Raw genomic sequence first — 13,520 nt, 5'->3', positions numbered from 1 at the left:
TTTGTGGGTAAATACAGCTCCAACTGCCTGCATCGTCCCAGGCTCTGATTAGCTCTTATTTCTGAGGACTTGATGTGGGCAATGCTGTTGGGAAAGGTCACTTTCCTGACATAAAATGTGTATTCTGCCTGCCTGCCTGCCTAAACTTTTTCACAGATTGACTGGAAAACAGTGGTCTTCTCAAATAGTTTTACAAGGAAAGACATTTGAATTAAAAACATAAAATGTTGTGAGCTGCAATAGAAACGTTGCACTGTATTTTCTAACAATATAATAGATCATCTTCCATGTGTACTGCGTGAAGGTGAGCTGTGAAAGGGGGGCTCTTCCTACCTGAAAACTGCACTTTATGGTCAGTTACAGCCAGGAAATTTGAGAGTTGAAGACAAGTTTTAAGTGGCAAAAATGAAAGTTGTTTAGTCGGGGAATAGATTCTAAATACATTCAGGGTCAGGTGCTGAAAATCTGTCCTCTTCTTTCCAGTTTATTTCCTTTACTGTTGTGATGGCTAGTCAGAATTCCTGAAAAGGAGAGAATCTATACAGAAGCACAGTCGAACGAATTAATCTACTGATTATCTTAATGAAATAAGTTTGCTGAACATAGCTGCGTCCGTATTTTGTGACTTCAGATTGCGAATGAAAAGGAAATGTCATTAAGCCAGCTTTGGTTTTTGCCCTTTTGCTAGTGGAGCTAAAATGTACAGCTGTTGTCTGTTGCAGCAGATATTAAAATCTTCAGTTTTTATGTCAGTGTTATGACTGTTTTGTATGAAATTTTCCAGGGAGGAATACCGTACCATGTGGGTGATTGGGTTGGTGTTTAAGAAAACCGAAAACTCTGAAAACTTAAGTGTGGATCTTACCTACGACATTCAGTCTTTTACAGACACAGGTGAGTGTTGCATTCTGGATGTTCTGGTGTTATTAAACTTGTTGAAGTTCTTGTCTTTGTTCATGATAGTCTGTTTCAGTAGTAGAATTGTATCTAGACACAGAGTAGAAAGATACCCTAACTCCTTAGCTGTATTATTTAATGAAATACGGTTTTAATGCTTCTAGACACTTCAGACTAATTGTTTTCAGTTAATTTTCATTAATTTGCATTAAAACTTCCATTTAAGATTTTGAATCTCATTTACTCGCACTACATTCATTGTGTAGCATTTCATTGAAGTTACTGCAGATTTGGATGCATAGTTTTCTGATCAGTTTGTAAGTATACTTCCAAAGGTAATCAACTAGCAAACAATTTCTGTGTTGTGGATTTCTTTGTAATTTCAAATTAATGTGGGTCTGTCTGCATTGTTTTTAATCTATCCCAAAAACGTCTCTTTGCCCTGTCTTTTGGAATGGATTCCAAGATTTTATAACAACTACTCAAGCATTTTAAAGAATGAAATTAGGGAATAGCTTGCTTTTTATTGCAAGCAGGAGACAGAAGAGAGCCATGAAAAACAAGCTAGGTTTTCCTTGTACTGAGACTTTGGGAAGACCTAACATCGGGAATATGGATTGCGTTAACCACGTCTGACCTTCCTGAGTGTGCACTTAATTGTAACTTGGATAATTTTTTGCACAGAGGCTTTATGAGCTTCTTCAATACCAAGGATTAGTGTAGTAGGCTCCTTGATACGCGGTATTCATTGAGCTCTTTGTGTCTGTCTCTTAACGGCTTTTTAATTACACATTTACAGCCTGTTCAATGAGGTTCCTTGACATTTGTAGAATAGACAGTGAATAAGGGAGATACTGCTTAAGTTTTTGTATTTAAGACCTGCAGAACAATTTTTTATTCATACGTCTACCACAGCTTTGTTCAACGTTGTATAGAAAGTCGGTGTGAAAGAACAACAGATTACTCATTTTTACATGGCTTTACTTGAACCCAAGATGTAGGGTTGCCCTGTAGTTCCTTTGCTAGCACTAATCATGTTGACTCACCAGAAGGAAATAGCTTTATGTAAATACTGTCATTCTTAGGAGGAATTCTTATTTCTATCTTTAGTCTCTTTGAGATGAAATGAAGAATTCATTTCAGATCTGTTCCTGTTAAAATTTGTGAACAACGTAGTTTAGAGAACTGTGTGCTTGCAAGGTATTTTTTTTGGAAAACAGCTCACCTGTTTCCACAGTAACATTTCGGTGTTTGTACTATCAGTGCTGGCAAAGGAGGCAGTTCACTTTTTTCCTCCAGAACAAGGAACTGCTATGCCAGTTCTTGAGTGTAATAAATGTTCTGATATGCAAATTGTTTCTGCCTGGGCAAGTAAGTGGACTTTGCAAAATGCTTCAGTATGTCTTAATGCTATCTAATTGTGTAGTTTATAGGCAAGCAATAAACAGCAAGATGTTTGAGATGGATATGAAGATTGCTGCAAGGCATGTGAAGCGTAAGCAACTTCACCAGCTGCTACCTAATCATGTGCTTCAGAAAAAGAAAAAGGTAAACTTGGCTAATATTTGAAAGCCCTTGTGAAATGAATCCTCAGCTTTTTAGATTCACTAATAGGACTAATACCTGTATTAGCAATGTGATCTCATTTGGCTGTAGCAGTATTACTAGATGCACTAAATATAATAGATTTCCTGAAACATCAACAACGTGGGTAGTATCTTCAGGTGTGGCTGATGTTTAGTTTAAGAAGGCCAACAAAATACAATGCACAACTTAAAACAGTGTAATAATAACGTTTTAAAGTTCCCTTGCAATTTTCACGTGCAGGTCACCGAAAGGAAGCATCTGTACCCATACCAGTAGAACAGTCAGTTAAACAATTCTTGCTACCTCCAGCTTTTTCCTCTTAAATTCTTATTACTTAGATTTTCTTGTAAATCTCCTAAACATAAAATTGCAAGTCATTAAATAGACGCAGAGTAGAATGTTGAACTTGTTGCTGCTTTTTTGTATCTGAGATGATAGTCTGTTGTTGTAACTGAGATTGAATACTTGGAGGATAATTTGAAGGAAAGTATGCTTCAACCTGCAACTTGGCAGGTTTAGGTATTGTATGCTCTTTAATTAGGAGAACAAGATTTAAATGACAGTTTTGACATCAGAAAGTTGTTCATTGCCTTGCCTAGCCAGGGTTATTTTCCCCCTCAACATATAGTTTACCTGTGTGAGAATGGCAGCAAAATTTTTAATTAAGCTGTTGCTGGATGTGATTTACTTTCAGTGGAGGCAGGAAGAATGGAGTGGAATATTGAATTTAACAATTTAATAATTTTGAAATCACTGCTTCTTTGTGTTTAATCTGAGAGCAATACAGGTTTGCTTGATTTTGTGAATGTCTAAACCACTGTTAGGTACTCTGTTTTAGGTATTTCTGAATGATGTGTTTTATTACTGTAGCTTTTATATATATGTGTGTGTGTGTGTGTGTATATATACACATAAATATATGTAGCTGCTTTTATAAAGATTAAGAAATCTTGTACTGAAACAAAGTGTAAATTAATTGTTTCAGAGGAGAGAATGTAAATATTAAGTCATGTCTCTAAGTAGCACTGTGTCAGAGGAGGGTTCTTCACTGACTGTCTTAAGTTCAAATTAGTCTCTAAATTATTTGAATTCATAGTAGTTTGGTGTACATCAGTATTACTCCGAAGTTAATACAAGCAGTATCTATAAGCCCAGAAAAAAAGAAACTTGAAATAAAGCTGAAAATACAATCACTAAATATAATAAGTTTGTCTTATGTTTTTGAACATCATTGGTTCAGAAAAATCTGTACCTGGTTTGTGAAAATGAAATTGCAAGTGCTTGTAGTGACAGGACAGGGGATTATTTACGTGTAAAAGGATGTGAAAACTGTCCATTTGCTTTGCATTTTTAAATGCTTTTACTTTCAGTTGTGTGGGGTTTTTTTTATAAAAATGTACTTAAATTTAACTGCACACATACATGCGTAGTTCATGGTGGAAGCTCATCACTGTTAAATCATCTCTTGTTTCTGTTTTTTTTATTTGCAGATGTAATAGCTATCATTTTGCTTAACTGAAACAGTTTGTCATTTGAAGTATCATTGATATTTTTAAGTCCTTAATAAGACTTTTTTCTTCTATCTTGTGGATTGCAGCATTCGACAGAAGGAATCAGGTTGACAGCTCTGAATGACAGCAGCCTAGACTTGTCCATGGACAGTGATAACAGCACGTCTGTGCCTTCGCCTACCAGTGCTATGAAGACGAGTCCATTGAACAGTTCTGGAAGTTCTCAGGGGTAATGAACACTTTCAGTCTCGTTGCTGCTCTCTTTTCCTGAATTAGTTGTGTTAAAAGCATAGCAAATACTGCATGCGTGAGGTACTACAGTTACCAAGGTGTGAGTGTTCCAGTCTGGAGCTTGCAGGCATTCTTATTTCCAGTTTGAGCACTAGAACCAGGATAAATGTCAGGGATGGGGTGCATGGCGTTGGACTTCAAATGAGGGGTTATAAGGTTGGGTAAAGGTGCTTAGAAGAACAAGGTGGTATAGGGGGCACTGCAGTAGGAGGTTGTGAGAGAGAGAGGTAGTGAGCAGGAAGCTGAGGTGTGAGAGTGAGAAAGGGTTATGTGACTTTTGGATCAAAATGTGTGATGGTAGAGAAGGTTAGGCTTTCTGTCTGGGAAATGACCTTGGGAAATCAGTAGTGCTACTACTATTAATTTGCTTAAGCAAATTAAGCTTAAGAACATAGTTTCATACTGGAAAATAGTTGCTGCATTTCCCCCTGCACCTTAATTGGGCAGACATTGACTTAATTTTGCTTTTTTTAGTGCAGCTTCTTACTGGTTTTAAAAAACTGTCTCTGAAGTGATTCAGATGAAGTAGTTGAAATAGCTTCCATAGCTCAAGTTTAATAGTAGATTGTCAATACTCAGTTCTGTCTTCCTGTGGTGACATAGTATTATAAGTTCTGCTCTGTGATGTAGGTAAGGTTCTGTCATGCATCTGATGATCATGCATATGAAGTGATGAAAGGTGGATGATGCAGCACCACAGCTTTGCTAACGTTCAGCGTTTTGTCACTTTTCTCTTTTTAGCAGAAGCAGTCCTGCGCCAGCTGTAACAGCAGCATCTGTGACCAACATACAGGCTTCTGAAGTCACTGTGCCACAAATAAATTCCAGTGAAAGCTCAGGGGGTAAGGAAAATGGCATAGTGTATTTTTTTTCTATTGATTTTTGTTTTAAGTTTAGAAAGCCATTTTTCTTCCAGTCTGAGGTCTTTACTCAACACATGCTATAACGTGTTCCCCTTGATGTAGAATTTTAACTATTTTCTTTAGGACTCAGGAAATCATGGCAGAATATTTTCTGAATGGCAAATATAACACCCTGAGAATAAAAGAATAAACTTTATTCTTTTATTCTCAGGGTTTTATATTTGCCATTCACAATAGCAGTAGTTTTCTGATGACCTGATGCAGATCTGTAGTCTAGTCCTCATGATGCTTCATTAAATTGATTCTAGGAATGAAAAAGACTCAGATGTAAGGAGAACTCCTTACTGATGTCTTTTCAGATATGTCCCACTGTGTGTGCTGACTCTATATATTCTACAAGAAAAAGTACCCTTTTTAAAGTAAATTCACTTTTTTAAATTTGGAGGCGTATCAAAAGTTGTCCATTCTTGTATTTTGGTTAACCAAAAGCAGTTACCTTAGAGTTATTAATACAGAATTTCCACAGTATCATTTTCCTCATCCTAGAGCATCTCCCTGTGTGCGCTTATTGTTTTGAGGTAGGCAGCTGATGAGGTAGGGCTTTCTCATATGGAGCATTTTTCAGAAGGCTGTATGAGCGTCAGACCTTTGTCTGATGCTCTTTGACAACTTCATATGTTATTGCGCCCTCTGAGCCTGAGAAACTATAAACTTCATGTTTAGTGCCAAAGGGAGTATCAGATTGCTCTTGCAATCAGATTTAACGTAGTCTTTGGTAATCATATGTATGGCCAAGTGAAGAAACAGTAAAACTTCTTTAGGTATGAAGAATAATTAAGAGCCCTTCCTGGACTAGTGTAATTAGAGCAATCATGGCCACTCTCTATCTCTGGCACAGGAATTCTCTCTGAGAACAAGCTTGAATCTGAACTGTGCTGTTCCAAATGTGATGCTTATACCACTGACTGTACCACTTCCTTGATGCCTGCTTGGTACCAGTGGTTTGGAATAAAGACCAAAAATACTAGTGACTGAATGAAAATGGTTTTGTCAGCTCATCTTGTTGAAGCTTTTAAAATTTTTTATCCGTAGGTACTTCAAATGAAAGCATTCCTCAAACTGCCACACAACCAGCCATTTCTCCACCACCAAAGCCTACCATCTCTAGAATTGTTTCCTCAGCGTACCTATTAAATCCATCACCGAGAACTTCAGGAAACGCTGCAACAAAAATGCCTAGCCCTGTCACAGCAGTGAAGAGGACATCTTCTCCCCATACAGAAGAGTCTCCTAAGAAAATGAAAATTGAAGAGGTATTTGAGATTCTGAGATCATACCATAGCAATGTCCAAAACTTTGAATATTCACTTCAGCTGCAGACTGCTGACTCTCTTATTCCAGGTTTCAAATATATATTTTTTTTAAGTGGGTTGTACATTTCCTACTCTGATTGCATTGTTGCCTTATGTATTCAGCTTGCTTAGGTGTTAGTGGTTTTTTATTATGTTGATAATAATGTTGATAAATCACGCAAATGCTTAGATTCTATATTATTTTCTTAAAAGCAGTTGTTTTGTTGGAGTATAGTTCAGTGCTACAACTGATTCTGTCTCCAAAGACATTTTATGACCTTATTGATTTTTAAAATGTTTTTATGATTTTCAGTGGTTTCTGGGTTTGTTTGCTTTTCAGCAGGATGAAATAAGTGAAGAGACTAGCTGTATAGATTTGAATGAGCATGAAAAAATGGAAACTAAGGTATGTATACAATTTTGTGTATATTAATTGTGACTCCTATGAATATTACTGTTTCCCTCTAGGAATGACTAAGAGAGTTTGTGGATATAGTACAGACTCTCCAGTAAAGATCTCAAAATGATATGTTATTTTTCAATGTATATGTTGGTTGTAGTGCATCACCTGCTGCCAGGCTAAGCTGAGCCTGAATCCGTGGTCAGATAGTACAGTGATTTCTTTGCTGGTGATTCACACAGCGTCATGTGAAAAAAATTAGTTACGATATTTATGTTAAATTTTGTTAGACTGGGGTTGTCTGTAGGTCTTGCTTTGCCTGCATCCTGAGCTTGGTGTTTGTTACTTAGTTAAAGAACAGTTCTCCTATCTATTCCATTGGGGTTTTTGAGCATTGGGGTGAGAATCTCCAAGCCAGGTCCTACCTCATTTGCTTTTTAGTTTTAAAAAAAAAATTCAAATAAAACCAAACAAATCTTTTCTGATAGTGAAATTATTGTATGACCTTACAGCATACCTTCTGGGGACTTCCAGAGACTCAAGCGTGCCCCTCCACTATCTTGTCATTTGCACGATTTTTCTGCTTATTGGTGGACAGAAAGGGTGGCAGTTTGTCTTTAGCCTTACCTTAGCAGCTCTCTATTTGGGTGTAAACAGTTTTTACAGGGCATGTTCTGTTGTCTTTGGAATACTCTGGAAAATATGCGGAGAAATTTCAAGTATCTATTATAATGTTTAAGTGCTTTGGTTTATAGTTTCCACACCCTTAAGAACTGTATCTTGTTATATGGTCACCTTGAAATCTCTTTGAACTCAAGACAGGTGAAGACAGAAGTGCATGTAAGCACTTAATCCTAACATTGAAAATAGATCCTCTGGATACAGATCATTGTAAAAGACATAGGTAATCCTGTTAGCTTTTATTGTCAGTCTGTTCTAAATCTTATGTCCTTAATAAGCTTGGAAGGAAATGAAGGAAGGAACTTCTTTAATTAACATACACATAGGTTTTTCTCCATTGAAATGCATGCCTTTTTATTAGGGTATGGTTTACTAAATGTAAGATTTTACCTCGCAGGCCATTTTCATTACAATGGGTATGTGTCACTGTTCTGCTTTAGCCATGAAGTCTCACTCTCATATCTGAAAAAGTGGCTCTGACATTCACCTGTTCTTCCAGAAGGCTGATTTAGCCCCTTAAAGTAGCAGGAAAACCTTGCTGGCAGAATGGTGAAAAGAGTGGAAAAGCAGTTGAATTTGCAACAGATTCAGTGGCTTTTCACGTGGTCTTCCTTGCCACTACGTTTTTTGTCTTTAATGAATTGTGTGACATGCAATGTTTTCCTATAGGATTCAGCATAAAAGGCGTTAAGCTGTTAAACAAGTGACAACTGAGAAGTGATGTAGTTCGTGTTGTGTCAAATTTGTAATGAACAAAGCATTCTCTAGTGTGGTGATTTCTGTATTACAAAGGGTTGAGTATCAATGCAGCAAGTACCAATACTTGGCTTTTTTCTTTTGCTGTATATACATAACTTAAGGCATTCTGGTTAGTGGAGTTATGTACAAATGACTCTTTTGTAATGGGAAGTGGTGTAACTGTGTTGATGCTTTTGGTTTTTCTAGGAGCAAATTGAGACAGAAGTGAATGTTAATTCTCAAACAGAAACTCTTCAGACAACTTCTCTGCAAGCTCCTCAGGTACTGTTTTCAAAAACAACACCTCTGTGTGTGTGTGTGTGCTAATCTGTGGTGAAAACATTGAAATTAAAATGAGTCCAGATGTTAAATATAAATGTATAATTTTTAATATAAATCCATTGTATGGAAAACTGTTGTTACTGTCACAATTTTTGTGTTTTAGATGGTCATTGATCTTATTGAATGTGCATTGTAGCTAAACATGTATGGCTTGCCATACAAACTGACCGAAGCTGGATTCGCTCTTCTGAATTGTGCCTTCAAAGTAAGGGGCTCAGTTTATTCCTTTGTGCTTTGCACATCACAGAATAATCCTTTCTAACAAGGAAACAAATGCTTTAAATAGCTGGTGCTCAAAGATATCCTGGTAGAGGTTGAGAATGTCTGAAATGTAACTTCAGATTCTGATATTTGGTGTGAGAGAGAGCGAGAGAGAGAGAGAGAGAGAAGTTGTAATCTTGTAATTCATTAGCCAGGTGTGTTGCTTCACTGCAGGTAATAGAAGTGTAAGGAGCACTCGAAAAAGACATTAAGAATTCTGTGGCATTCACTTGAATTTTTTGCTCCTAATTTGTAGCAACTTTTAGAGACCACATCTTTGTCTTTACTAGCATTTTTAAGCTTCTCCTAGTGCTCTACTGATTAAAGTTTCACTCTGACAAAGCATTTTACGCACACTTTACTCATTAATGATGTGTAGTAAATATATTGATTAAAACTGGAGATACATTGCAGTAGTATTAATGGTATTCGCTGTTAGACTTTTAGAACTATGTGAGCAGTACTGAATAAAGGTACAAAAATTGATTGGCAAAAACTCTAGATGTCACGTGGGCACTTTAAATTGCTTCAGGGAACACTTTAGATCATTTAGTACCCCGAGTTTATTTCGCCTGTTGTTGCAGGATGATTTATATAAAGCTTGGTAGCTTTTACAAATTGCATAGTTGTTACTTTTGCAGTTTCCAGATTACTTTTGCTAAAGAATGGTGGGTCTCTTCTGTCGTTTTTCAGTATTCCAGTTGGCTTTGTTTAAAATGCTGTTTATGTTGCAGAAAATAGAAACATGTTAAACCACAGGTCAGCACCAACCAGAGTGGGGGGGTGTGGGGGAGGAGGATGGGAGGTCAAAGTGATTTTGCCTTGAGTCCTTGTTGCATTGTGCTTTGCTGCCCTATCAGTCAGTGTTAACTTGGTCGGTTTCTTTTTAATAAAATAACAATTAAAACCAGTCATTTAAATGCAGTTTTCCCATGTATCAAGTGTAACTTATATGAATTTTGAACACTTATAAGAAAGCATAGCATAAGAAAACATTTTCATGGGGAATAATGCATAGTAACTGGGTTATTGTGATGTCAAATAATCTGCTGAGGTGGAAGAGAAAATAAGAAAAAAAAGCTTGTTAAGCACATGAGAAATTAATGAATCAGACTGAATCGTGAGTGTTCCTTTTCTGTGTTTTCCTTTATTTGCCTTTAGATACAATTTTGCTGAATAGGATTTTAGTTTTTTAAGCGAGGGAGAAAATGTTCAGATTGTTTTCAAGGTGAAATTGTTAACACGGTCACATAGCACTGTTTTAGAGTTCAGGATACGTTTTCCCTATAACCTAAACCATTATGAAAAGTTAGAAATTTGTCTGTAAAGAGCTTTTAAACAGTCTGAAATACAAACGTGATGACATATTTGTGTTGGGGACAGTTTTTATCATTCATCTCTGAGGGGCTGAGGCTTAACATTGAAGTGCTCAAAGACACTTTTAAATACTAAACATGTAGATTAGATAGATGTCACCAATCAAGTGCCCTTACTATGTGGATATTATGTTTTACTATAATACAGGTTGTTAGTAAGCTCAGCTTTATCTGCAGCACTTCGTAATTACTTGCAGTTGTCAAAAAAGGAAATGCTGTGAAAGATTCTTATACAAATTTTGCTTTATAATGACTGTGTAGGCAAAGGAAATACCTGTTTCTATATTTATAATGTGTAATTATCCTTACCTTACTGTACTCTTAAACTCTTCTAAAAGTCTTGATTTTCAAAGTTAGTGCCAATTACTACAATACTTTTTCTTTTGATATTTACAAAGTTAAAATGCAACCAAACTTCTTCTTTCCTTTTCAGAAAACGCCCAGTACAGACCTTTCAGATATCCCTGCTCTCCCTGCAAATCCTATTCCAGTTATCAAGAATTCAATAAAATTGAGATTGAACCGGTAAAAACAACCTCAGGGGTCCATAAACAGTATCTGCCAACTCAACCTGTTGTCTTCTAATGCTAGAGAAAAAGGAGAACGGAGGGTGCAAGACTAGAACATGATCGCAAATGGATTTAGGTATATTTTGTGCACTTCCCTTTCTGGGCTAAAATCACCACTTGATTGGAAGTCCAGGTTAGTATGTGAAGCCAGGAGTACAATTAATGTGTTAGCAACAGTTGCATTAAATATTTCGAAGGATTACTGCCTTTAAAAACATGAACACTATTTGTAGCCATATTTGACATTCTGATTGAATTTGTTTGATGCATTGTTTCAAAATTGAGATAAAACTGGCATAAGAATCCCTTAAATGCACTTTTATGTACTTTTTTATTGGAGTATGACTAATTTTAGATCTTCAGCTGATACGCTTCTGTTCTATTGAAGAATCTCTTCAATAGTAATCTGCAAATTGGATGCCGTTCTGTGATATGCTATACACTGAGAGTTGAGTGTATAGCATATCTAGTTCAACTGCCATCAAGCAGCAGTAAGCCTTGAAAATTAAATGTCAGATCTTGAGGTTATAAGACATGTGTTGAGGAAGTAATTGGGAAGTTTTGGTATTGGTGGGACATGATTAAGATGTGGTCTACTTTTATTTATAGGATTGTTTTAAGGTGCATACAGATCAGCAGTCAAACGGCAAATAAACTTTCCTTTGAGCTAATCAATCTCTTCAGTACTTTTTTGATCCTTTTATTTCCTGGGAAAAGCTTTTGTGCTTAATGTTGAGGGTTTTTGTTGGGGTTTTATTTTTGTTGTGTTTTTTAATTATTTTTTTCAGCTTGTATGCACCATATAGGACAACAGTTATTTATACAGAACAAGGCAGACCCTTATCTGGGTCCCTGCACGCCCCCTTCCTATCCATAATACCTTGTGGCCTGTAGGCACAAATTCAATATTTTATCCCATGACTAAAGTGTTCAAGTAAAAATTTTGTGCCTGTGAAATTTAACACCTGTCTTGATGGCCTTTGAATCACTAAATATAAGATAATTTTTGTACACTCCATGAAAAGTCCTGTATGCATTAAAGCTTCAATTTTAAATAAAGGCAAGAAGAATTTTCCCTAAGAATTTTAACCTTTTTATTTTTAGATGGCTCATCAGAAATAGTTTTACATACTGAACAACATTGAATTTTTAAAAATCATATTTCTAGTAAGCACTTGACATCTAGTAAGCTCTCTTCCTCCTGTTTTTTTGTTCTTGTAGTCCTATCAAAAAAGATAAGTAACAACTTTTTCTTTTTGAAAGAACTGAATCTCTCATGGCAAAGAACAGCAGTATTTGAGGAACATGAGGGACACCAACGGTAATACCAGATGTAGATAACAAGCTTCATGTTACTATTACTTAAGTCTGAAATACGTGGGATGTCAATTCATATTTCCCATACTTTGATTAGCATGTTTTACGAACTCCCTTCTCCCATTGTGCTCCATCCTATTACACGTGCATCTTTCATGTTAAAATTAAATTACTTACACTCTTCCCCTTATCCTTCTAAATTAATTCTCCAAAGTCAGAGTGTAGCTTATCTCTTACTTAGGCTGTACAGTAACCGAAGGGTTTCTTTTGCCATTTGTCTAAGATGTCTAGTATACAATATTTCTCTTTTCCTTGCCCTGTGCAGCCTGCTGTTGTCCACCCCCCAAAGAAGGTTATATTAACAGTTGAAGTGTACAAGGTGTCTGTGTATTTTGTGTAGCTATGGAGTTTAGATCGAAATTGCCAGGCACAAATTTAGTCTTGTCATTTTGTTTACACATCAGAAAATCTTTTTTCATTTTATTAAACGTTTCATGTAACTGCACCCAAGTTTTGCCAAGCTGGAAACTTGGAACTTTTCTGTATAGTGACTTTTTAATTCTAGTTTTCATAACCTGGAGATCAGACTGTTGCTTTCGCATGATGTACGTAGTGTCTCATGACTGGAGTTTGCTTTGTTTTATAGTATCTGTACTCCTTGTATTTTTCAAGAGCTATTTTGTAAACAGATGATGTATTTCTCCATTGAAAACACAATAAAAAACAGCACAATCCCATAGTCGTCTGATTTTTCTGAATGTACTAAACTGGTTTTACTCTCTTAATTCATACTTGGCTCTTCAGTTTTCTGCTAAGACAAAATAGAGTGTGGCCTAAAAGAAATAGTGCATAAATGAATGTTCTCTTAAAAAGCATGATGTTAGGTACAGGATGTGGAAGTAACACTTGAGTTCTACGCTGTTAAAGGGAAAGGTGGTGAATTGTGCAGTGGCTTGCCAGGAGCAGAGTTTATTGCCAAGAAAACCCCAAAACAAGGAAACAAAACCCACACATTTTAAGAGCATCCATTCCTTGTCACCTGATTAGGAGTCCATCCCAAAATCTTAAATTCTGAAAAGCTGACAAAACTAGAAGGTACGTGTGCATAAACAATAAATACTGTTTTCTTTAAAAGTTTGAACTCTTGTCTTTTAAAACCACAGGCTGTGACAGTTTTGGCATCTTACGCTTGCTGTTCTCACAAGGGACTGTTCCTTAGTCAGCAGGTGGCACTATTTCTCTTCTTGTCAAGTACTTTAACCTTCCCCTGAAGTAAAAGTAAAAATTGCAAGTAGCTGTGCATTGCTTGATTGATCTCTGGATCAGCGTGAGCCC

The 13,520-nt window shown here is 36.4% G+C and overlaps 1 protein-coding gene across 1 annotated transcript in view; it reads left to right on the top strand.

The window, feature by feature from the left end:
- The window catches only part of LOC104533844 (poly(A) polymerase alpha), a 29,507-nt gene extending 17,917 nt beyond the window's left edge, over window positions 1-11,590 (top strand). Inside the window, exons 14-21 of the mRNA XM_010179161.1 lie at window positions 785-894; window positions 2,324-2,445; window positions 4,082-4,224; window positions 5,028-5,128; window positions 6,242-6,462; window positions 6,842-6,907; window positions 8,528-8,602; window positions 10,733-11,590. Coding sequence (XP_010177463.1) covers window positions 785-894; window positions 2,324-2,445; window positions 4,082-4,224; window positions 5,028-5,128; window positions 6,242-6,462; window positions 6,842-6,907; window positions 8,528-8,602; window positions 10,733-10,828 — 934 coding nt within the window. The 3' untranslated portion in view covers window positions 10,829-11,590. The remainder of the gene's footprint in view (window positions 1-784; window positions 895-2,323; window positions 2,446-4,081; window positions 4,225-5,027; window positions 5,129-6,241; window positions 6,463-6,841; window positions 6,908-8,527; window positions 8,603-10,732) is intronic.
- The last annotated feature ends 1,930 nt before the right edge of the window (window positions 11,591-13,520 follow it).

Source organism: Mesitornis unicolor, unplaced genomic scaffold, assembly GCF_000695765.1.
Source record: "Mesitornis unicolor isolate BGI_N332 unplaced genomic scaffold, ASM69576v1 scaffold23212, whole genome shotgun sequence".
Taxonomy (NCBI): Eukaryota; Metazoa; Chordata; class Aves; order Mesitornithiformes; family Mesitornithidae; genus Mesitornis; species Mesitornis unicolor.
This window is presented reverse-complemented; position numbering and strand designations above follow the sequence as displayed.